The sequence below is a fragment of the Streptopelia decaocto genome (assembly GCF_964273445.1).
Source record: "Streptopelia decaocto genome assembly, chromosome: 2".
Classification (NCBI taxonomy): Eukaryota; Metazoa; Chordata; class Aves; order Columbiformes; family Columbidae; genus Streptopelia; species Streptopelia decaocto.
Genome location: NC_138655.1, coordinates 117,327,570 through 117,353,784, shown reverse-complemented (window position 1 = coordinate 117,353,784; position 26,215 = coordinate 117,327,570). Strand labels below are relative to the sequence as shown.

The 26,215-nt window shown below is 38.4% G+C and overlaps 1 protein-coding gene across 2 annotated transcripts; it reads right to left on the bottom strand.

Annotated features, from left to right (window-relative positions):
* Positions 1 to 255: 255 nt before the first annotated feature.
* TOPBP1 (DNA topoisomerase II binding protein 1) lies at positions 256 to 24,849 on the bottom strand. 2 transcript variants are annotated; one of them, XM_082044763.1, is made up of 28 exons: positions 24,801 to 24,849; positions 24,330 to 24,417; positions 23,604 to 23,738; positions 22,881 to 23,024; positions 21,910 to 22,091; positions 21,576 to 21,769; positions 20,584 to 20,763; positions 19,696 to 19,865; positions 19,001 to 19,164; positions 18,234 to 18,481; positions 17,636 to 17,955; positions 16,718 to 16,890; positions 15,510 to 15,721; positions 13,967 to 14,256; positions 12,094 to 12,267; positions 10,962 to 11,071; positions 9,778 to 9,901; positions 9,248 to 9,397; positions 8,631 to 8,739; positions 7,828 to 8,020; positions 6,784 to 7,010; positions 5,560 to 5,723; positions 4,541 to 4,655; positions 3,842 to 4,005; positions 2,794 to 2,934; positions 1,559 to 1,648; positions 904 to 1,065; positions 256 to 488 (listed from the first exon to the last, which is right to left on the bottom strand). In XM_082044763.1, the coding sequence occupies exons 2-28, from the start codon at positions 24,408 to 24,410 to the stop codon at positions 345 to 347; spliced, it is 4,560 nt and encodes a 1,519-aa protein (XP_081900889.1). In that variant the 5' UTR covers positions 24,411 to 24,417; positions 24,801 to 24,849; the 3' UTR covers positions 256 to 344. The 2 variants fall into 2 exon arrangements, with proteins under 2 accessions (XP_081900889.1, XP_081900890.1); XM_082044764.1 differs by having other exon boundaries at positions 6,862 to 7,010.
* Positions 24,850 to 26,215: the final 1,366 nt, after the last annotated feature.

The window sequence follows — 26,215 nt, the reverse complement described above, 5'->3', positions numbered from 1 at the left end:
ATGCAACAGAATTCTTATCAACTGGTATCTTCCCCACACCACACAGACAGAAGATGTGATAAGCACCTCAAAGTATTTCTTAACTATTATCATACAGCAGTATCCCTAAACATTCAGTGGAATCGTTAGGACATTTTGGAGACAAATGTTTTTTGGATGAGTTCTTACCATATTTTTAGATGCTACTGCTAACCAAAACAACCTTTCCTATGAGTATTACTGTAAAGTTATTTTAATCTCAGGACAAACTAGAAGTGAAACTCAAAGCTTTTAATTTTTGTGGCGAGAATGAAAAAATATAAATACGTATTTTAAAATGTACAAATTAAAAGCACGGAATTTGGTCAGTGTATTCTGGATCGCTTGACTCTGCTCGTTTCTCCCACTGCTTTTCTTTTCTGGGATAATCCAGTTTCAAGTTCTGTGTTATTCTGAAGGTAAGATTCCGCTTCCGGCAGGCAGTAAGACTCCATTGGGGGAGGTGGATCCTTCAATCGAAGAAGAAAAAAACAAAAAGTGGTTTAGCTCAAGTCTTTGTTTAGTTCAAGAAGCTTCTAAGAAGAATCAAACAGCTCATTAGTTTTCTAAAATTTAAAATGTTATAAATCTAAAATAACAAAATTAACGTAAGCCTATGTTATAAATACATTTTGCAAGCTCCCTACTCTTCAACAGATCCCACTGCCAGCACTGGAACAAGTCCTGTTACAGCAGTTAAAGTTTGAGATGACAGATAGAAATACTCAACATAGGCACCTGTGGCCACAACTCCTGGCAAAGGAGGCACACAATCAGTAGAGCAGCAGTCCCTTCTCCAGGATTTACATGTCTGAGGTTGCTGGATGCAATGGACCTCCCCATTCCCGTGTGGGGTGGGTGAGGAGCACCCTGAGAGCCCCTCACCTGGATGAGGTAGTCAGCGATGTACTCCGGTTTCAGGCAGTTCACTCCTTGGGCTGCTGCCTCTGCTACGTTAACCCTGCTGTCGTCCGGCTTCAGCTTACTGAAGTCAGCAAAGAGGTGAGTCGCTTCTTTGAAGAGAGATATGGAATGACCAGCAAACACCTACAGATTAAAACAACAACAGACAAAAATGAGTTTATTTTTGTGTTTCTTCCTCAAGATGAATGCAGTTCATGACCTCTACTTTCACTCATTAAATTAACTAGCAAACCAATGGGAAATAAAATACCATTTACAGCTGCATTGTGTATCATCACAAAACTTTCAAGAAGGGTGATCCTTCTTGTCAGAGCAGGGCACAGAAATTCTGTCCTCAGTTCCTACCAGCACTAACTGACTTCTGTGCCTCAGACAAGCTGCCCTGCTTGACCACATACAAAATGAAGAAATGAAGATAATATAGCTTCCTCCTCCCACCATTAGACCATGTCTCAGCTATCCTGTGTAAGCAAGTGTGTTAGTTAAGACCTTTTGCTCACATGGAAAATGCCCAGCACAGAGTTAAGCAGAAAGAACAAAAATAAATAGAACCGTGTGTGTATATATATATATATATATTTTTTTTTTTCCCCCCCAAAAAAAAAACCCTACATACTTTTGCTCCTCCTGATTGAAGAAGGCGTCTGAATCCTGCTTCCTTGGTTTGGTCAACGTTGAGGATCACTTTCCAGCCACTGAAAGCTCCCTAGATAAAAAACTCAATTTAGTCAAAAGTATGTTAGTATTAACAAGTTAGTTACTAACTTAACAGATATATAATTTGCCCCTTTGGGAATATCCATCAGATAAAGATTTGCTATCACCTAGTTTCGTCTTTAAGTATAAATAGTTGAAAAAACCCCATAGAACATGCAATTGTTGAGCCAATGCCAGACAGTCAGGCAGCTTCCCACCAAGCCCTTTCACCTGTATTGCAAGATGGGCAAACGGATCTATGAAAAGACCCATTGACAATGAGTATATTTTCCAGAACACCAGACAATCATTTACAGAAAAACAACTGAAGAAAAAGAGTTACTTGGAAACATTTCCCTGCCACTCCATGCTACATTATCTACTCAGTTACAGTAACAGCACCTAGGGCTAATATGTTGCCTCCTACAAGCACTCACTCTTAGGCAGGAGGCACAGAGGATTCCTCACAAGCAGTCATCTAAAAAAAGGTTATTGTAAAATACACACAAGTCAAGATTTATCCTGATGTGACCGCAACATCAGCAGCATTTCTGCCTTTCAAAGAATACTCAACTGGAATGTCTGATTTGAGAGAGGGGTTAAAAGGCTTTGGGGAGCCCGAGTCCCACTTTCAAAAATCTCACTGAAAGACAATAGAATTTGCACTGTAAAAATCACAGGAGGTGCTTTTGGAAAGATATAGAACTTGGGCTTCGTTTCAAGCACAACAGTATGCTCGCTGCTAGAGCCATAAAAATGCTGTCCAGAGAGCTGCATTCACCTACACGGCACAGCACAGGATTCCTATTATTCCACGTACCAGTTGTGGTTTCCTGGTAAAGCTGAGTTAGGTCAGTTCCCACCTTTGTGGCTGAGAGACATTTACAAACATAAGTAGCCACATTCCAGCTTCGCAAAACATGAACAACGGTTCAGGATGAGATTAAGACTTTTAATATACCAGCACTGAAAGTTTTTTAAAAACAAAATTACTGAACTAGAATATATCCAGCCAAGCCATTTTGTTCATAAGAAGGCAGATTACCTTTCCCTGCCACTGAAGTTTCTGAATTTCTTGGTGATAATCCCTGTCATCCCGTCCACCCACACTGTACAACTTAGAGCGCATGAGTAAATACCTCAACAATCCCATACCTCAACAACACCAGTTTCTTGCCTCCCTTTATGTATTTTTTTCCTCCACCTCATGGCTGCAAGTGCTAGTTTCTTCTGGTTTACATTGATTCCAGGCAAAACATTAAGTATGGAATTACTTCCCCACTCGTAATCTTCTTCCTAGATAAACCATAAGATTGAATTACAAAACAGTCCTGTTAACTTTACCAGCAGAAAAATACATTTCAAATAACCACACCAAAAGAAAAACCCCAAACAAAAATAACCCAAGCCAGAACAAATCCCAACTCATTCTAGCTTTATATATTGATTTCATCTGGTCAAAACAGCTCTAGGCAAAATCAGAGATACAGCTCTCAATTGCACATATATATCTAAATCAACGCATTTTTTCTGTGACATCAGGTCATGTACAGAACCAGATTCCTCTGGCAGTTACCTACAATGGAACTCAACAGCAGGGGAAAGCAACCCACTTTGGACATCATCAACTCCACATCTCTGCAGAGTCTTCCAAAACACTGAAAGCTGGTTTTCATACATAAAAATATGAACCAGTCTACAGGCATTATTTTAATGCCTGGTCAATGTAAAAGAACTGCTAGTCCCAGGAGAAGTGTGAAATAACAGTTAGGGAGGTGAGGTGTTAGAAGACAGTGTTCAAAAATGTTTATGTACATGGTTAAAGAGTTGGATTATTTAAAACTATTATGTGTTCATTTATTGAAAAGATCTAGATTTAATACCAAGTGTAACAAGATCCACATAAATAGAGCTGGTACCAGACAGGACTGACCAAAAGCTATTTGAGCTTCAGTTTTCAGAAACAATTATAAAAAGCGTAGGTATTTCATTTATCCTAAACCAGGACTTTAGTTCAGGAGTAGTTTTCAGAGAAAAGCTTACACAAAATTTCTGAGACTTCGGATCCTTTAGGACTCCTAATGCTCAGGCTCCCTAAACTGATAATTGGTTTTGAGAGGTTAAGTCCTTTCCTAGTAACGCAAAATAAAAAGAAACATGGAAAGGTACAACATATACATTTTTCAATAATAAGGTCACTTACCTGAACAAAGCAGCCAGCTCCTCTACACGCTTCCAGGTAGGAACGATGAAGCACCCACTTCCCAGCTGCCATTGAAGCCAAGAATTTCTCATTTCGAAGAGGATGTCCCACAACAATGTGTGTGCAACTTGGATCAAAGCACTGTTTCTCAAGTACTATTCCACCTTGAATTGAGGAATGAATTTGATTCAATTTATTTGAGGGTCATGCTTTACCACAGAAAGGAACAACTCAAAGTGAGAATTATTTGAATTCAGCTAAAAATATAATTAACTCAAATTTACATGGAAAGCATTATCATTGAAGTGATGGGGCAGAAGCTGGCAAGGAAGAAGAAGCAGCCAGAGAAAGTGGCTCTGATAAAAATAAAGTGCCACTATAGCACAGATGGGAATTAGAGACACACCAGAGGACAGCAGATCCTGGGCACTCCCAAGAGTAAAGAATGAGGCTCTTGTGGAGACAGCTGAAAGAAAACTGCCAGAAGACAAAACCATTGCTGTTTTATGGCAAAGCTGATGGCTCACATAATAATAATAATACATTCAAAGAAATGCTCATGAGCACAGAAAGCCATAAATTTGAGACCTCAAATCTGATGAGTCATGAACAGAAGCCCTTTCTTTTCCCCAATGAACCACAGCTTACCAGACACATACAGACATATACTATTCTCTGAATTTCACAAGTATCTGTTACCTAATTCCTCAATCAGATGGCAGTAATCAAATCTTTCTTGAGGATTAAGAGAAGACAGCTGAAATTTACGTTGTTTTTCTGGTTCTACATCAGCCTTCTCATCTTCTATAGCAGCCTGGAAATACAGTAACAGATTTTGAAAATAAGACAAAGATCAAGTTGACAGTTACTTCTCTGCCAAACATTCTGGGTTATTTTTATATTAAGTTTTCTTTTAGCCAGGAAAAGCAGAACCAAACTTGTCAATCACTTGACAAAAAACTTGGATCTTATCAAATCAACATGAGGCTCCTGCTTAACATCCTCTTGGTTCCCCCTTTCTTCAGGGCACAACTGAACCAATCTGTCATGAAAACTAATCCTTCATTCATATCCACTGAATGCCAAGTTGAACACATGAAGAAATCATCATTCATCTATCACACTGCCTCATTCATTTTGACTTCATATAACGTCACGCATTTCCACCACAGCTTATTTACTAACATGACACATTAAGCCTCTGAAGACATGTAGCTGCTGAAAGTTTGAGCATCAAGTGATACACTGCGGGCAAAAGACTAAGATAATTTTCCTAGCTCCTTCCATGTTCATTATTAAATAGTAGAATTTTAAACCAGATTTTTGGCAGAAAAATAGTTTTCCATTTGTACCTAAACATAAATTCCAGATACTACCAAGGAAACAAAGGCCTTATCTTTTTTCCATCATCCTAACATAGATGGAGGAGTTGCAAGTAATACACATAGTAACTCTCCACTCCATAGCCTACTTCAGTGTTCCAGCAGGAACTAAGAGCACAAAAAGCTTTCTCTGAACAAACAAGCTTGCTTTATTTGATCAAACATTATTTGTTCAAAATCTCGAAGAAAGGGAGAAAGAGAAAAAGAACTGCACTTCAAGATTTTAAATGCAGATAGTCACCTATTTTATATTTACTGTCAGTTTCAAAACTTCTTGAAGTGTCACTACATCTCTAAGAACACAAATCATCATAAGTATTTCTTCATGTGACAAACCTTTTCTATGGGCTGTGGTGCCACAGGAGGGTTAGCCAGTGGGAAAGCAATGCTGGGGGCTTGCGGAGTGGGGATCAAGTGATCTTTAATTGGAGTTTCAAGATCTCTACATACAGGATTCTTTAGACCTTCAATCACATCTTCATCCCCAGCCTCAGGAACAGCTGTGAAAGGAAAGCGTTGTTGCATGACTTCTTTTTGGCTGAAATTAATTATGGATATAGTAAAAAATAAAAGTAGCTATCCTAAAAGGATGAAACACAACAGCTGCTGAAACATTAAAATATGTACAGTTACATTTCACCATTGTCTTTTATAAAGATGATTTCCTTATACTACAAACCACCAATTACAATATTGCAGACTCAGGTTGCTGGATGCCTTGCTTTGAAAAAAAGACCCAAAACCCTAAAATAGCTTAATTTCTTTGGCTAAAATGCACTGATTTGGTCGAACTAAAAATCATTTGGATGCATTTAGCTCATTTTCTTCAACCTCCTCTAGACAGGGTCAGTTTTCAGGAAGGCTGTTGCCGCAAGCAGAAACTCTGTAAGTAGATGGAGTGAAGAAGTTGAGGGCAGGTGGGAGGCAGCAGGGAGAGAGAAATTAAGGTTTCTGCTATCTCAGAATGCAGGAATGGGAAGAATGCAAAAACAGATGAAAAACATAAATATGTTCCTTCCTTAGTCCTTGCAGTAAACTAAATACTTCAAAAAGTACAGGGAAGATTAATACAGTATCTGCACTGAATCCTGATCTAAGCACGTCCTTTGGCAGCTCTGACACGTTTTTGGAGCTCATGGGTTATCTTCTTCCTATATTGCCATTCTCCACCTATGAATATTTCCACTAAAATTAAAAAGATTTTGCTACTGGTATTCCCATTTGAATTTCACCATACCCACCGGAACTGTTACCTAGAAACCAGCTGTGGTTCCAAAAAATTTTGGAAGACTTCCTGAAGTTGATGCAGATTATTTTTAGACAGGCACTGCCTTGCTGTTTGACCACAAATTGCAAATGGATAGAAAAGCTGCTCTTTAAAACACAGCAACACATAATGGAGCTCAAAGATGTAAAATAGTATTTTGATGTTCAATAAATGCCAACAATCCTAACTTGTTTTTTTTTTAAGTAGAATTTAAACACTACTGTATGTTAAAAGTCCCAAAGATCAAATGGATGCTGTAGCAAAGAACGAAGATATTGTATTTCTGATTTTACCTATACCAGCAATCTCTGCATCAGCTAAAGATCCTTTGAAGGCAGACTCATCCATGTTCTTATTGGCATTACTCTGACCTTGCTCAGTGTACTGGGAAGGACTATTAGGCCATTGAAAGTTGCTGACAAGTCTTGCTCGCTCCTCTCTCGCAGTAGGATCGTCCCAGATGATCTGCTCACTCTGGGATGGCTCTGTGTTTATATCTGCGAGTGCCTGACGGGATTGCCTAAGGAAAAAAACCACACATACCTTAAAATATTCATTTGTTTTACAGAAGACTACCATACTAGAAGGCAATGTGTTTATGATTACATCAACTGTAGTGTGCAACTGACCTCATTATTAGAAAGCATGTCTGGGAAAGGGGAAAATTGCAGTATAAAAGCATCTCCAGCAGCCTGGCTTTGTGAACCTAAGTGCCACCATGGCTGAAAAAAGGCAACCAAAATATCGGTAGGAGACATTTTTATTATGTGTTGTATCGATAAATTATTCCAAAATCAGTATAATCTACTCCTTACTGAAGCTATTAATTTGCAAATAAACACAAAGCTAAAGGAATGATTTTGCAATGTCTCCATTACTTTGTAGCTCAGGATTGTTAGAGTTCAAATCCTATTCTCTGTTTAAGGAAAAGAGAAAGAAGAGACACATTGACAGAGGCACTTTGCAGGAATACCTACTACTTGTATATGACCTATGTACTGACATACTGCAGCATCGCTTTTTTCAAAATCTGTAAGAACAGTAACTAATCTGAAGAGAAAGAAATCAGTTGGCATAATTCAATTCAAAACTAAAAAGCAATCATACTATTCTGTGATTTTTTTTTTAATAAAAATGCCCACTATGGATTAAGATAACATTCCGACTTTATCTATCATGTCCAGTTAACAATTCCAAATTGCAAGAAAAGCAACTTAAGTACATCAGTAGAGAAAGACAATACATCTGAAAGCCCTGGACACCTATTTATGTTTCAATGAATGTCTAAGCATGCACAGGGAGGACAAAATAAGATACTTTGAAAGACAAATCAATACCTTAGAGCTTCCAAGGCCCTACTGCGGCCATTTCGCACAGACCGTGTGCTATCGGGAGTGGCTGGAGAACCATCAAAACTGTTCCTTGATAGGGATCCTCTTTGCCCTTGTGGTTTCACTAGTGATGTGGCAGACATGATCTCCTGCAGCTGCCTTTGGAAGTTCTCCCTCATCTCTAGTGCTTGGGTTAAAACTTCAGAGAAGGAACAACACTCATAAGATCAAGACCATTATACTGTAACAAGTGAAAAGTAACTGAAATTCCTGTCAACTGTCCCCCTCCCCCTGCCACCACCCCTGCATTGGGACAAAGACAATACATTAAGGAGAAGAAAGGATATCTGTGAAAAAATAACTAGGAAAACTAAGTATGCCCTGAGCCACCTATTCCTAGACACAAGGAGAAATCTCCATTTAACTCACTTCTGAATTTACTCATATGATCTAACTTATATATACAATTCTCCCATAATAACTTTTTTTACATAATAAAAAAGGTATACACTAACATGACAAGTCAGTGTTTTAAAGATGAACTTTAGTGTTTTAAAAATAAAGAAATAGCAATTATATAATTTGCAGTGGATGGTCATGATTTTCCCATGGGCTGTCAAAGTCTTTAAAATAGAGAGCAAATCCCTTTCGTCTCATCCAGCAACAGTAAGGGCTCCTGTACTTGATCAGTTTATAAATACGGTACTTAAAGCTTCCAGATCTTAACATTCAGCACCTGAAACCATAAAAGGCTTATTGTGATAGTTCGATGTTCCAGAACTATTTTGAAAACAGTGATTTACATTTACCTCCTTTGGATTCACTAGTTACAATTTGTTCATCCCCTGTAGTGACTGTTTCCTTTATTTGGTCAGTAGTTACATCATCTTCATCATCATCTTCGTCCACTGGAATAATCTAAAACCAATGAAGACATGTAGAATTCTCAAACATCAACATTTTTTTGGTTTTTACCGATGTTCAACACTTGCATAAATTCTGGAGATTGCTAATCTTGCCTTAGAGTAAACTTAATCTTTCGCTACTGCAACAACAGTAAAAGTGAACAGCAGCATCAGTGACAACACCTGTTCCACAGCCTAAATGTCTGATAAGGCAAGTTCACACTTTGGATCTTATTACCTACAAGACAAGGCAAAAACTGGACGTACGTAATTTCAAATTTGGAAAGCACTTCTAATCCTGAAATGCCTGTGTTTCCCTCCATTGCCCCAGAAGAGGAATATAACAAATGCAGAAAAACCTTAAGGAAGATTTGCATTAGCTACTATCAGCTACTAGCTAAACCTGATTCAGGGCATCGCTGAATAAGCATAAATGTTTTTTATTAATGTGTTAATGCAACAATTAAGTTTACTGAATCCAAATAACTTCATAGAACATGAATTCATATCACACATTATACCTCATTTTCCTCTGCTGGTTTTCCAGTTGATGGAAGTTTACTGGAGGAGGAAAGTCTGACATCTTGCACTGCACTGATGTCCAGGCTCATTTTGGGATTGTAAGTGTGAGGAAAGAGAGATTCAGGAAGCCGTTTATATTCTTGGGCACTCTGTAATAGCATCAGTTAACAGAAAGAAAGATGAGAAACTGATCGAGATTTAAAAAAAGAAATATCACATCTGAATACAGGAAAAGTACAATAAAAACGTCATGGAAATAAGTACTTTACACAAGAGAAAAATGTGGCTCTCATTCTGAGAAACACGTAGCAGAAATGTTCAATGGAAGAGAATTTATTTTTTCCTCACAGAGAACAAGGTACAAGTATGTCAGGGAAAACTGATCACTCAGTTTATAAATTCCAAGCAGGATACAAAGCATCAGTTCCTGCACATGTTCAGCATAAACACAAACAAAAAAACCACTGCCATACAACTGGTTTTAAACCTCCACTTCACTTTTAATAATTGAACAAAGCAAGCTCCATACCTCTAAAAGCCAGTGTTCTGAAACAATATGTATACCCCGTTCTTTAACAGATTTATACTCCTTATTGTTGTCATTTTGTCCTCCCTTGTAGATGAAGTGTGTTACTGTCTCATCAAAGCACCATCTAGAAAAGAAAATTAAATACGACTTGAAGATATAATTTCAGAAATCATCCTATACCTTGTTCCTGTTAAAGTACTGTTTTGCCTATTCTGTTATGCCTAAATAAGCAATGAGCCTGCTTGCTTCATCAAAAAAAAAGACAGCATATACTTTCAGGACAGAACAACTTCAATGTCTCTGAAAGCATTCCTGAAGTAAACAAAACTACATCTGATAAACATATGGAAGAGAAGGGGTTTTGCTTTAGTTTTTTAGTTTTGTTTTTATTTAAGTAAGTGGAGTTTCAAATCAGTTTCTGAAAAGAACTTGTGACCCAGGATGAAAGAGCTTTTTCTTTTGTTGACATACTGAGCTGCAAGTGAAATACTTATCCTGGAAGCTCACAATAAACAAAATGCTGATCTTAACATTCAAACCGATAAAAACTAGTATTTGCTATCTAACACAAGTATCTTCAGCATTTCTAAGCTACTACTAAACATAGGGGCAACTTCCTCATGCACACCGTGAATAGTAACACTTATTTTATGGAAGTCTGTAACTAAACATATAAATCAGATTTAGTGGGAGCAGAAGTCTGTCTTAAATCACAGACATTAGTTTGTAGTTACTCTTTGTGAAAACCTATTTTCCCTAAGCTCTTCTAAGTACAATAACTTAGCCATGCTTACAATCAGTAAAGTAATTAGTTTTCAGCCAGGGAGAAACACACACCAATTCAGATCAGATTCAAAATCTAAAATACATAGCAAATTTTAAACTACCCCAAAGTTAAACATGTTTCATAGTTTTCTTCAAAAGAGGGAAAAAAAAAGTTTCTGCAATCCAGGAAGACTTCAAGACAAAGAGTCTTTCAAAGACAGACTTATCAAGAACACAGAGATTGGAGCTGTGGTGGGGAAAGATGGCCTTATTTTGCAATATAAATTGTTTAAGATGGTGAAATCTAATGTTTAGCTATAGCAAAAGGTCACACAGATAAAGCATATTATAATGCAAAGAATCATATTTTTAAGTCACATCAGAGCAGAAGCTTAGAAGCTGTTTGTATCAGTTGATACCTGTAGTCTGCCCCAAGAGAAGCTGCTACTGCATTCAGTTCACTTTGCTTCTTACTAAGTTTTTTGCTAATGTATATAACAACACCGGCCAGAGGCTTGGGCTCTTCTTCCTGTTCAAACAGCAGGGATAAAAACAGGACAGTCATGTTTGGAAGGTTCCTGTATCAATAACAAAAATACTTCAATATTCAGTGTAGCATATAATAAAGTACACAATAACAACAAAACTAAGATAAACACATTTTCTCTACGTTTTCTGCACTACATTTTCTGTTCAAAACCCAGCACTATCATCATTCCATGCACTAGGAACTCAAAGAGAAAAGATTCGGTCTTAGCCAGTCTCCCTGGAACATATTCTGCTCCTCCCATCATATAGCAAGCACTTTCTGAACACTGAAATTAGGGAATTATAAAACCTGACGCCACAGAAGTATTTCACCATACTGGAGTGAAAAAAGTAAGAATAAGGAGCTATGAAATAAGAAGCAAAAGCCTTCCCTTGCTGAAGGCCATTACCTTTCTTGCACCCCATCTAGAGTAAATAGTGAACTAATATGGCAAGCAACACATAAATGCTCCCTCTCCTCCTACACCTTCTTCTGTTTTCTCTCACTAGGGTAGATCAGAATGAAGGGGTAAGATGACTACAAGAAAGGATAATGTAATGCATCTTTATAAGGAGTAAGCAACAGATCACATCTTGTGCCTCCTAGTAAGCAGAAGAGCAGCATGCTACAGAGAAAGACAGAAAAAGAAGAAACATTTAATTAAAACAGAACTAACTTTAGCCGATGACAAAATATTTAATCCTGCTCATCTGGAGCCTGGGAAATTCTTCAGCATGATGAAATCCTCTCATCCCAGTTCTATAAAGTCACTTAGCAACTGCTTAATATTCAAAATAGCAGTACAGACAGTAGAGAAAGGTTTTAAAATTCTTTGCCTTCCAGGAGGAAACTCTTATCTTACCTTCCTCTAACCATCACAAAGAATGCGTAATCATAAAGATTTCTAGTCAAACAGATCACAAAGCACAATTCACAAACTCCTTTGTGACTTAAATCACAAAAGATAAAGTTTTTTCTTAATTAAGCCTGAACTCCAGAAACTCAAAATTAGGGTATCCTACCGCTTCTGGCTGTGCAGTGGTCAACTGAGGGCTGGCAGTAAGAGCTACTGTGTGCCTTGTGCTGTTTGCCAGTGCCAGTTTCAAGTTTCTGCCGATTACTTCAGAGAGAGGCGTGCTCAGTTTCCTGGTTCTTTGATCAGCACCTCTTGGAGTTTCCAAAGCTGCCAGAGCATCCTACCAAAAAATAAAAAAGAATCAAATGACTAACTTTCATGAATGCATTATGAAATTCGTACTCAAAGGCAAGTTTTACAAATACAGTCCATAGTAAGATTCCATACTCCTAAACCAGGATGGTTTACTACAATAGCAGCTATCAACTGTAGCACCATTGCATAAATGTAGTAAAGACGATCCCAATTTTAGAGTCTGCATAAGCAAAACAAGAGGAAGATGGATTATCAATCTCTCTTTTCACTGCCATCAATGAAAACTGCCCTGAATGGAAAAGCCAGTGGCCAAACTCACGTATACCTAACCCCAACCAATTACTTTAATTTACTAATATCTCCCCTCCCAGACCTGCGTATGAGTATGGGATTCTATCTGCACCTTTAAAATACCAAGATGAATTTTGGTCTAGAATATGCTGCTTTTGAAAATTATCAGAATGGTGAACGATTAGATTTCAAGGAGTACCAGTTGAATTACAGGTTCACTCACTCACAGAATGGTTTGTGTTGGAAGGGACCTTAAAGATCAACTAGTTCTAGCCCCGCTGCCATGGGCAGGGACACCTTCCACTAGACCAGGTCACTCAAGGCCTCATTTGACCTGGTCCTGAACACTTCCAGGGATGGGGCAGCTTCTCTTGGCAACCTGGTCCAGTGCCTCACCAACCACATGGTAAAGAATTTCTTCCTTATATCTAATATAAATCTACCCTCTTTCAGTTTAAAACCATTACACCTTGTCATATCATTATACTCCCCGACAAAGAGTCCCTCCCCATCTTTCCTGTAGGCCCCTTTTAAGTACTGGATAGCTAATATCAAGTCACCCTGGAACCTTCCCTTCATGAAGCAGAACCAACTAAAGAGAATGTTGGATTTTTCTGGGTTTGCAATGTATGTTTTGTTTTATTGTGGGCAGAGGGGTTTAAAAAAAAAAAAACAACCAACCAAACCACAACAACCAGCAATCAACTGAACAATAAAACCCCAGCCAACCCACAAACAACCCCCAAAACACCTAACAACTTGGCAGGAATTCACTGTATTCTTCCTTCGGTTAAGGCCTCAAAAATGAAAAACAAACCTGAAGCCTTCCAAAGCACACTTAACTCATTCAAGAGCTATTCTAGCAGAGATACTTCCTGAGTTTCAGGAGTTTCTTCGTTCTGTTTTAAGACTAGTAGTTTTTCTAGCCTTTGGTGGCCTTCAGAATAAGACTATGGACTCAAAACCTCAACGCATTCTTCAATTTGCAATAACGGTTTTGTAATTGCAATAAACCTATTACATTAAAACATGTTATTAAAGTAGTGTTTCACCATAAAGCAAGCAAATGCTTGTTTCAAAATATACGGAGTAATTATAAGCTTTCTTGTTACATTTCTCGGTCTTTAGATGTAAAGAACAGATTGTATGCTGCATGAGAGGTAGGACACATGAGCATATAATGCAATAAGCACAAAGGAGCTTTCTTAGGGACATTATAGCATCTACTAGTCAACAAACATAAGTCCACTGGTCATCGACTAGAAATATCTATAAATAAACTGAGACAGTTTTGCTGGTTTTATTCAAAATGGAAAATCTGTATGTTAACAGCATGAAAATGCATTAGCACAGGTTTCCGCGCTGCTTCTAAGTTTATCCACAGCTTTAACCCTACTGGCTCTACAGACTAAAAAAATTGCAAAGATGATTACCTTTACATCAAAAGAAGGCTTGAATAACTTGTCTTTGGAAAGAAATTTTGATGGCGTATCAAGATGTAAAGACGGTTCTTTCTGTAGCAGTCCCCCTTGTGCAACAGGGGTTGTATTCCCAATATGGTGAGAGATTACAGCTTGGAAAGCTTTACTCTGGAACCTGTTGATATCGAGAGGGGTCACAGCTGTTTTCTTCCCAGCTTCAAGGAGATAAGTAGGTTGGTCTGTATCAGGAGATTTAACAGCTGCTGGTGTCTTGCTAAGCTGAGTAATGGAACTCTCCTTCTCTTTAAAAGAAACAAAGAAAACATAAGCAAGCTATCTGATTTTTCTTTTGAACACAGTTCTCACACAAACTTTCAGTTGTTTAAATAAAATTGTATCTGACCTTTTTTTCTGACAAAAAAAAAAATTCCCCCCTCCAATAAATGCTCTGAACTGGCAATTATATTTTAAAAGCCAGCATCTTAAGTGTCTCTTCCAGTTAAGTACTTAGTCTGAATTACACTGGTACTGAACTTGACCCTAAGCATCTGAAAAAGAGCAAGTAACTCCTGGTCCACTCACACTATTTGCAGTTCCACACATGCCTGTATAGCTCATGTCGTACAAAAAACTATGAAAATACACACCCAAGAACAACAAATCCTTCCCTTTCAACATTAAAGACAACTCCTCTTCCCTGGCTCCTTACTTCCCATGCAACCTAAATTTTCTTTTGTATTCATGACTCTGAATCACACTTCTTTAGGTTACTATGAAAACTTCCAGTCCCTTATGTCTTTGGATTAGTATGACCAAGATTTAGCCAGGAATAAGCCCTTAAAGCTTGTCCATTGTAAATGTTTCTATACAAGCATAACTCATCATCTTTATAGCTCAAAAGGTAAGAACTGCTTTTACATTTTACTGCTCATTTCTCCCCACCCCCGCTTTTTTTCCTTAAAAATGTACTATACAGATAAGATGTGCCTGTGCCAACACACCTGTTGTCCTCTGACTTAGTGACCCATATAATTAGTTCACAAGGGCACTGGTAAAACAAATCTGCTAACATTCAGTATCAAATCACTGTTGTCTGCACCTTAATATAAAAGAAATATTGCCAAATAAAAGGTGTGAAATAAGTGGAAAAGGAGCAGAAAACATCAGAAGATGAAGTAGGCATGAAGGCCTTAACAGAGGGGCATCATGTCATTGCAGACTAAAAAGTAGGAAGTTCTAAGGTGGATCTATCATCAATTCCCATGCAATCTACAGAGCAGCATACATGTCAAAAAGGACAAAGCTGACTGATAACCATGAGACTCCACGAAACTCCACCAGTTCCAAGAGACTTGCAGCAAACACACTGTATTATTTCTATAATCATGACTCAACAGCAAGAAAAAAATATATGGGAAAAATACTTGGAAAAATATCCTTTAGCTCTAATACTTCAAAGGTGTTAGGAAAAAAACACTCTTCCATGCCTGCCTTCTTTATCGTGAACAAACAGTATAATGACAGAACTGTACTCCCGGAGTTGCTAATAACCAACCTTCAGCCCCTGCATTTTCAACGAAGAATTTGCTTTCATCCGCCTTCTTTCCTGTCCTCGCGGACTGCAAAAGCCAAGCTACAGTGACTGCTGGCAAATTCCACTTCTTTGCAGCTTCATACTTGGAACCGTCTGGTTCTCTCACCACAAGATGGGTACTGGCAAGCATTCCCTTTTTCGCATTAGCTTTCCGTACAAAGAATTCTTGGACTCTAAAGTTACATTAATAAAACATTCATTCAGTCATAAACAAAATTAAGGCATATTTATACTACTATAAAATGCATTCAAGAGAAACAGTCAAATTATCTAGGGCCATCCACTTTACAGCCTAACCTACACCTACCAAAAAAAAAAAAATAAAAAAAAAATTAAACACTAATGTTTTGCCTCTATCAGTATTGAAACCATAACATTTCTCATACACCAGAAGTCCTCACCTATGCCATTTCCAAGCCATACACTGGGCCTAACATTCTTCTGCAAGATTAATTGGACAGGCTGGATTCCTTTCTGAAGCCAACAAGCATCATTTCCAAATGAACAATATTTGTTTTTTATATTACAGTTTTTCTCTTATCATCAAGGACCCAATCTCCCAAGAAGACAGCAGGACTGAGAACTTACTGGAAAAGAATTTAGTACAAACAGACTACAAATCACATCAAATGATACTGTAAGCTATACAGTTTTGCTACTTCATGACTAAACGTGTTTTTCTTAATGTTTTTCAAGGATCCTGATGAATTAGGAGCAAGTAATTCACCATCTTAGCTCCTAAGAAATGGTGGACTACCACTGGTTATGACGTTGAACCAGACAGTACTGAAGAAAAGGAACAATGATCTGGTCCTGGACAACCAAAGTGCAACTCAGAGGGTTTGACATTTGAAAAAGTGACCTGTTTTGCTCTGTTCTAGAGCAGAGCAAAAAGTTACTGAGACTCAGTCACTGGGAAGTATGAGATTGAGTGCACTCTGGTAGTAATTAGGCTGTGTGAATACTGACTGAATTTCTCTAAAGTAGAACAAATTAAAAAGTACTATATAATAACTTCTCATTGCTTCAGCACTAGGCTTTGTAAATGAATAGAATCCAAAAGAAATTTAATTCTAAAAATTGTTACTCCTGTAAAACAAGAAATGAAATACATAATGGATTTCATCACACTGGCTAAGAACATGAAGAAATGGTGACAGGAGACATACCTGGCTCCTAGAAGTTCTGCCAGATAAACCAGGGAGTCTCTCTCTGCACCAGTGAACTGGCTAAAAGAAAGAACACAATCTTCCAGAGGGGTAACTCCTTCCATTACTGGGACTGGTGTGAAAAGTGGATTAGACTGGGGATCTAAAAGGAGCTGCTGTTCCACACATGTTATCTTGAAGAAGGTAAAAGAGACAAAAATGCAAATCAAGCCACATAGCAACAAAGCTGACAATCTGGCTTCCATCATTACATCTGAGACAAATAATTTCCTGTTGAATCAGATAAATTATTTTCTAGATAATTTTAATTTTCTCAGGTTTGACACACTGAAGCATTATTCGGAACTTTTCAGTTACTACTCTTACAACCCTGGAGCTTCCTTCAAAAGTAGTTCAAGGCATGATCTGAAGGTCTGTATAAATTTACTTCACAGAAAGTCACCTAGTCATGAAAAATACTAACAGCAGTTAGTCTTGTGCCTACTTTTGGCAAATATGGTTAATAATTTTTTACTTTGAGCTATAAAGCTGACTTGCTCTTCTGTCAAAAGTTAAAAAGCAGGAAACAAGAAAGAGCAAGCACAAAGATATCAAATAAAATCATTATTAGTCAACTAGCTCCTTCTGCAATTAATTATTTATAGAGAATGCTGTCAGATTCTCTCATAAGAACCTTTTGAGACACGACAACAAAGCCCTCTTTAACAAGCCTCTAGAAAATGAAATGAAATAGATAAGATACCTTACAGATGCAGAGGCTTTAAAGCATGGTTTCATTTAGAACATTTCAAACGAAATGAGGCCGACCTCTCAGTATCTTACCTATATTTAAGCCCCCAGTAACTCTGCATTCTGACAAGACATACTTCTAATACAGGTACCTGTTTACTTGCAGAACTGAAATTGTAACACCCTTACCAGCCACGTATTTGTGACAACATCACCAACAGTCAGCTTCACCGTGCACCCCAAAAGAGGCACCACAGCATAGTCTGCAATCATTCTGCTTTGCAGTGGCACAATTTTCCCAGCATTCTCCTTTACAATATCTGCAATGCACGACTCGTCCTCTTCACCAAAACCCAGAAGGATAAATCTCTTTCTGACAAACAAGCCTTGTTCAGCCAGTGCAGAAGACTCTCCCAAAGAACCATTACAGACAGAAGATTGATTCTCTCCTTGAGCAGTCAACTGAGTAACATCATTGAAGGATCTGGATGTCAGTTTTTCAACTTCATCTGTAAGGAAAAAAAAAGAAACCCACAACCAACCATAGTAATTGCTTGATAGGAACATCAAAGACAACTCAAAATAGTTGCATGAAGAAATCACAGTTATTCTGCTGTTTTCAGTCAGGTTTTAGATAAAAACTGTTCTATATAGGCCTGTTTAAATTTAATTTCCAAAACACAATACAGAAGTTAACATGCTAGACGTGGCTAGCTTTTTAATAAGCAAATGCTGCAAAACTCAAACACTAATTATGAGCAGTTAAACCTTCTATGATAGAACGTACCTAATGTAGAATCATTATTTACATACTGAGAGAGGAAGTCATCTTCAGCAGCTTTCTGGTGCTTTATAACATTCACAGCTTCTTTCTTCAAGAGATTGTTATTTTTGGGAAGAATTGACTTCATTCCAGGTTGCTCAAAAATTGGGTTCTCTAACAGCTGGTAGTTTAGAGGGATATATTGCTCCACTGGATGTAGATAACCTTTACCAAATGACTCCAGCAACCATTTTGCTGTCACTATATGAGGCCTATAAAATAAAGTGTTATACAAACAAGTTACAGCAGGTTTCAGAACTGTGATTCTTCTTTCCCGCTCTGCAAATAATAGTATACACACACACACTTGAAGTTTTTAACTCCAATACTAGGCAAGCTTTAGGCACTTAAAAAAAAAAATATTGAGTTTGTAAATTCTTGTAGTCTGAGAACAGAGGATTTCACACTTATTTTCTATAATGTAAATTATATCTGTCACTACTGGATTGCCAAATCCTTCCCCCTCAATATATGAAAAAATACATATTAACACTTCTTTTTACCAATAAGAATACTTGTTTTCCTGTTCACTGAGGTGACTCATGGCTGCCCAAAGAACTACAGTATTCAGGAGCACACAAGGATGTACTTACTAATACTAATCGCAAGTCTTCTCATTTAAGTCAGGAACTATTTAGGATTTTTAAATCTATACATGTTTTCCTTTTTACAAGGTGGTGGGAGAAAGAAAGTGAGTAGAAGGAGACCTTAAGCAATATAGTTATCATAACCTGTGAGCTGTCTTGTCCAAAAAGTGTTTCAGCTCATCATTATTTTCCCCCAAAATGACATGGGTAACATCTTCATTAAGTTGATTAAATCGAACACCACCACCATAATTAATAAGCCTTCTCATCTTGTCCAGCTTCCTGCCACTGAATCCACACAGATAGATCTACAAAGAGAACAGAGCAACAAAAAAGGCTTTAAAGAAAGAAAAAAAAGAAGAAAAAATAAAGTATGATATTTTGGTATAATTTGTTTTGACTGCTGTAGAACACAGAAACTAGTGTTGCAACTTCTGAGAAGCAGCAAAAAGTTAAGCATCCAAAATTGGATTAATTTACCTCTGCAAATTAATCTAGTAGAACTTGCATATTTACTATTGGAATGAAGACGCAGCCAAAGTCGTACAACCAAAAAAACCAAACCACCCCACCCAAAATCACACACCAGTTCTAGAACCCATTCACTAAAGTGTTTAAGTATATTTGTCTATAAAGATATTATTTTATATTCATATTACGTATTTAATACAATTATATACATACTCATGTAGACACATATGCAAGCTACAGCATGTAGACACAAAATAAACATGGCATTTCCTACTGACCACGGAAGCAACAATTTAGCCAGTGCTTCAACCCAGTTGCTTCTATGGGGTTAAGACTGAACATTTTGAAGTATGTGTTGTTAAACATACCCGACACCCATCTAACAAATCTTCAGGGGCTTGAAAAGAACTTAAATCCAAGTTTTCCAGCTCATCAGGAGGAGGATCCAGTCTGCTGCTCATAGCAGAACAACACATGGTTTCACTAACACCACTCACGTTGATATTGGAAATGTGGCTGACATCCGAAAGAGTATGATCTTTAAATTAAAATTTAAAAAGATGCATAAATTTTGGCTCATCTCTCTCTATTGCTTCACTAAACAAAAAAGAAAACTGCCATATATGGTTTGTTTTGTGCTAGAAGTCTGAAGAATCAAAAATACTAGCCAATAGTCTCGATTAAATACCAAACTTGAATTCCCAGTGCTCCTGTTCAGTCATTTCCTGAGTAGCAGCCAGTAACAGTTGTTTGGAAAGACATATTTAAAGCTGGCTGTGTCTTTCACACTACCATGTTTGTTTACAAAACACTTTTGACTTTCCTTCTATTAATAGCATGAAATAAGTAAAACCAAATATATGAAGAAAAAAATAGAAAAAAAAATCATCATTTGTTTTCTCCTTAAAACTGCTGTAAGTTTAAATTCATAACAGACACTTGTTTTAAATCACAAATGTATGAACAGTCATGCTTTTTTAGGTCTTAGAGTTATATACCACTGATTCTTAGACAGATAATCATATGTCTAATTCAAGTTTACTTTTTAAAAAATTATTCACATATTTTAAGTCTACACATTGGAATATTGAATGTGCATAAAAGTCATCTGTTGTGTTCTAAGAATAAGCAGAATCAGAACTCAAACTGTCAAACGAGCATTGCTAAAGCAAGCAGCACCCTACTGATTTTAAACAGTTTTTTCTCCTTACTACAAATATTTCCTACTCTAACATTTTTTAAAAGGTCTTACTTACTATTGGGCTTGCTGGCATGATTCGTAGGTGTTGACGTACTGGGCGTATTACTCGGTTTTGATCCAGCTTCTACTTTATACATTGCCTCATCCTGACAGAAGCCTTTCTCAATGCTGTCAGAAAACCACTGCACAGACACACAGTGCACATTCCATTTTTTGGCACATACATACTTCTGACCTTTCAAAGGCAAATAAAATAAAAATCACAGGTCACTCAACGGTTAACATTTCAAACAGTGATCACTGAAAGATGGCTGGACATTAAGAAAATTTGAAAATTCAAATAACTGACTTCAACGTGAAAATCGTGTAATCATGGACTCTTCTGATAAGCTGCTTATTTATTCTCTAAATAAAGTTATAGGAAAAAATCTCATTGGTATGGTATGACATGGCACTAAAGGAAAAAAAAAACAACAACAACCTTTAAAATTTTCAAGCACGGGGGGGGACAAAAAAGCTAAAAAAGTCCCAAAATATTTCTGCATAAGGAAAGGGAGGGAAATGGGGGGAAAAACAAAACAAAACAAAACCATTCCCATTTTTCTCACAATAAAACTACAATTCTTTCATCTTCCCAAGAAGAAAGAAAGTGAGCTTTTATTTTACCTTAGCAGGGAGTTCAGAAGGCACAAAGAACAGATCAGTTAAAACATTAGTCCACAATCCAATTTCAATCAGCATATAAATTAAGTCCTATCCAGCTTTCCCAAAAAAATTAGTTTTTTCTTTACTCTTCCACCCCCTTTAGGATCCTCCATTTTTCTTCCCTTAAATAGCATCTGGGCCTCTGTTTTTTTCCCTCTTTCAATCTCTTTAGAGCAAAATAAGGGTGCCCTATGTTACTCTTCCTATCAATGGTGATGCATACCCTAAACAGAAGTAGTAAGAGCAACAGTGAAACAGACACAGAGACAGCTGGAACTCTTATGTGTATTTAAACTACTTCAACTCAAGATGTTAAAGTAATATTTACTCTGTAGGATCTACCTTTTGGCTCCTGGACTATGAGGTGAGTACATTCATTCATCTTGAGCTGGCCTGTATATTGACCACCGTGTTCAGCAGTGAGGCGCTGGACTTCCTTCCTGTCTGAACTACTTAAACCAGTTACACAAATTGTACAGCCAAGGAACACAGGACAAGCGTAATCTTCCATGTTAACATCAGTGTATCTCATTATGCTAAAGGAATGAAAGCATGAAAAAGAAATACAGTATTTATTTTCTTCCAAGTAAAATCAATCAGAAAAAGAAAGCAGTCTGTATCACCATAAGATTTACCAGCCCCCAAAACAAAATCGTTTTGTTTTGGTGTTTTATACCTTTGCTGAGACTTATCCCACAATGCCTTAACCCAAGAGGGAAGCAAAATAGGTTTTTTCAGAGAAGCAGCTACTAAGTATTTCTTGCTGCCAACTTCTCCAGCTATAAGATGAGTTACAGACACATTGAGGTCTCTGTATACACGTCCACCCATCATTTGCACATATTTATGAACTTCTTCCTGGGTGGGGAAAAAGAATTATAGAAAATTATCAAGAAAACGAAAGAACCTACATTACACTCATGTTCATCTTAAAAACAAAATCATGGATTTCAACTGTCCACGGTTTCTCCTAAAAACTGTTCAAAAATACAAAATGGATATTAAAAAAAATTAAATGTAACTTCAATACTATTTCTATTTATAGGCTGAACATAATACGTACCTTTAATAAAAACAGTACAATCATACTGTATGAGTAAAATTTTATGGATGGTTGACATTTTAGGTAGTATAAATTACAAAGAGATATCAGAATAAATAAAAATTAAACTTCTAAGATAAACTACTTAAAGCATAGCTGACTGGATATTAAATCTTTACCATGTTGTTCTGAGTAACCAGAAACAGAGCACGTTGTCTGTAGCACTATAGCTGCAAACAAACTAGCAAGCTAAGCAATACATCTAATAAATTAATAAAAATTCCTATAACATACATTCACTCCCACATTAATACAACTGAAATATTTTATTATTATATATGTATGTGCTTATATAATATATACATGTGCATGCATAGATAGTATATAAACCTCTATGTAGGAACTAAGTATACATATAAGACTCCTTTTTCACACGACTCTCTACATAAACTCACATAAGTCCACAAACTATAGAAAGACTAGAAATATCTAGTCACAGGCAGAGTTAGACTTGTACATAGTACGACTGTTGCCTTCGTAATGAGCCATCTAACGTAAATGTCAACAATATTCAGCTAAACAATTCATTATGTACAATGTATTACCCTAACATCTTTTTCAAGGCTGGTACAGGACACCGTTACATCGGCCATGGTCATATTGTACACAGGACACTCAGCTCTTGGGACACATCGTTGGGACTGCATGCAGTACAGGACTACCTGTGGTCCAACAATTCTACAACCAAGCTGCAATAAAATGACAGGAAAAAAAAAAAAAAAGAATACAATTAGTAGAAGGTACACTAGTATAAGGCAGGCTTTCCTTGTCCCCAAATCCTAAGGAAGGCAGGGCCCTTGGTCTGTCCTGCTCCTCCTCTAGAATCTCCTGGTATTTGACAGTTTTGTTTTTACTTTCAGCTGCGGATTTTCAGTACAATCCTTGTAGGTTTTCTGGCCTCAGTAAAAACAGCAGCTGCTATAGGTAACATGACAGAGAATTCCACCTAGCCTGTCTTTGTCTGCTGGACAATTCCTTGTAGGTAAAACAAAATCATGTTACTTGGGAAGTTAAAAAGTGTGAGAGCCAGCCTGCAACTCCAGCAGAATTGGAACCGATCATACTATTTATTTTTCCATGTAATTATGCTTTGTTAGTCATCTTCTTCCCTAAACACAGGATTCAGTGAAGTTTTAAAGATTTTACCATGAATACTTCCAACTACTACATTCAGTGCAAAAAGAGAGAACATACAGACCATGACTATGGACATGAATGCTTCTAGAAAAGAAAGAATACAGCTAGAACTAAGCTGATGAGTAGCATACCTTTCTGAGATGTTCAAAAACAACACCTCTAAAGGGATCACAAATGTAAAGTGATTTATCATTTTCTTTTATATTGAGTGCTGTTTCTTCTTCAAGGATCTGGAGATGCTCTTCTGACTGAAATTCTTTTATAGACTGCAGGGAAACACATATATATGCATGTAACAACATTTATTTAACTAACAAATCACAGTTAGCCAATCCTCTGGAAACTACAGATGTATTATACATAATAGATCTGCTTGAAACAGCTCACAACAAAGCTAACATGCAAGGGCATATTGGCAGAAGGGGTAAAATACATCATGGATGTCTCCCTCATTCCCCCAAGACTCCACAATACTCATTCATCCCACAAACTTTCAGGACCTGATGCTGCCACACAATGCCTTTAGCTCCCACTAGCTTCTCAGGGTGAAAAACAATCCACAGTGTCTTTCCTAAGGTTGCTTACTGCTTAGATGAGTGATCACCATCCAGACCTTCCAACCTACACATCACTTCACTAAATGTCAATAGATTTTGAAATTATAACTATATCTTGTTCCAGAAGTAACTTCTTCAATGAAATTGTTCGTATTCAACAAACTTCCTTAAACATCTTTATTGCAGGAATAGCTTTATTTCCAGATGTATATGTACAAGCTACATGTAAGTCAGCCACAGAAATCATTCAATTTAAATAATTCACCAAACTCACTGAGAAAGGTGATCAAACCTACTTACCTCAAGCGCTTTGAAAAAATACTCCGAGTTCCCAGTAGACTTTATGAATTTCACAAAAAACGGCTCCTTACTACCTTTCATCCTTTAACTGAGAAGCAAAACCCAGTTAAGCGTCCTGACATTTCCAGCGCAGCCCGGAACCGCGCAGTGACGGGGCGCACCGCCCACCTCCAGGACCCGCGGAACCCCCTCTCGTCCCTGTCCCTGTCGCTGTCCCCACGGGCCTGCCCCACGCCGCCAGGTCTCGGCACCGACCTCTGCCGGGGAGGGGCGGGAGAAGGCGGGGGAGGCTGGGCCCACCGGGAGGCCCCTTCCCCGCAGGGCCCTCTCCTCACGTCAGGGCCCTGCTGCCGCCCGACGCGCCCACCTCAGGGCTCCCGCTCACCCACCAACCCCCGCCTCGTAGCGTGTACTTGGCGCTGCCGGTTTAACCCCGCACCGTCACCGCGACCCCCAACCGCCGCACCTCACCCACAGCCGGCCGCCTCCACGGAAGGCGGGAAAGCGGCGACACCCGCACTGCGCAGGCGCGGGGGGGTGGAGGGGAATGGGGCGCGACTCTGAAGTGGGTGGGGTCTTCAGTGGGCGGGTCTGAGGTGGACGGGGAGGGGCGTGGGAGAGGGAGTATGGCGCAGGCGCGGCTGCAGGTGGGGGCGCGGCGTGGCGGCTCGGCTCGGCTCGGCTCGGCTCGGCTCGGCTCGGCTCGGCTCGGCTCGGCTCGGCTCGGCTCGGCTCGGCTCGGCTCGGCTCGGCTCGGCTCGGCGTTAGGCAGATGTTGCTGTCACAGGAGGTGTAAAAAAGGCTGCTTCCCTAGCCCCGACATCCCCCGCCCCGGCACCTGCTCTCCGAAAGCCCCCCGAATCCATGAAGCAGCCTTGCTTTGGGGTGTTGGTGCTGCCAACTTCTGCTGGGGGATAATAAAGGGAGTATCACACTTTGCAAGACCTGTAAGAGGTTTGGAGTGTGAGCATCTTCACCTCCATCCAAGTTTCAAACCATATTGTCTTTCCAAAGCAAACACTGTAGGGAATATATTTTTATTCTTGTAACTTTCAGGCTATGTCCAGGAGTGTCAAATGCTCTCCTTCCAGAGGAGGTGATTGGAATCCGGACAACATGAGCGCATGCAAAACTTGTGCAGGAACTCGAATAAGCTTCACTTCTCCCATATCACACTGTTGCATCTGCCTCAATCATTAAGAGGTGGCCATGCCCTCAATGGACTTCCCTTCTTACTATCCTGACTGTTTTCTAAGGCTTGCTGCTGTTCGCATAATATTGATGCTGCCCATAGCGGAGTTTGTCATTTTGATAGAAGATCCTTTTAGGAAAAGAAATGTTTCGAAAGAAAAAAGCACCAAAAGCAGTGCCGGGGTAGTCAACGTTTGGTAGCGTAACACCTTATAGTGTGGCCACATGATGGCACCATAATCTTAATAACTTAAGTGTATTCACACGTCTACTGCAATTATCAGAGCTCAGCTCTTTGGTCACTAGGACAGGTCCTGATATACTAATAACTCCTTTGTATGCTCCTTTATTTTACAAACAATATTAATCAAGGATCAAAGTGTTTTGTGTGAGATAGTGTTTTTCCCACCTGTAAAAATAAATGAAAACAAATGTAATGACAACCAAAATAGCATATCTATTGTTAGATTATTAGTGTCAAGCACTTAAGAACACTGGAGTTATCCTGATGATCCTGTGTGATTTGGTGATGCTGGTTCTAAGTGCACTTGTAAAACCCTGGATTTGTCCTGCTTGCTCTTTCAGGATTATAGCAACCTTTTGTGAAGAGGAATTTCTCTTCCTTTTTGATTCTTCTGGGTATTTAAAAAAAAAAAAAAAAAAAAAAAGGTGGGTGGAGGAAGAAAGGATCAACA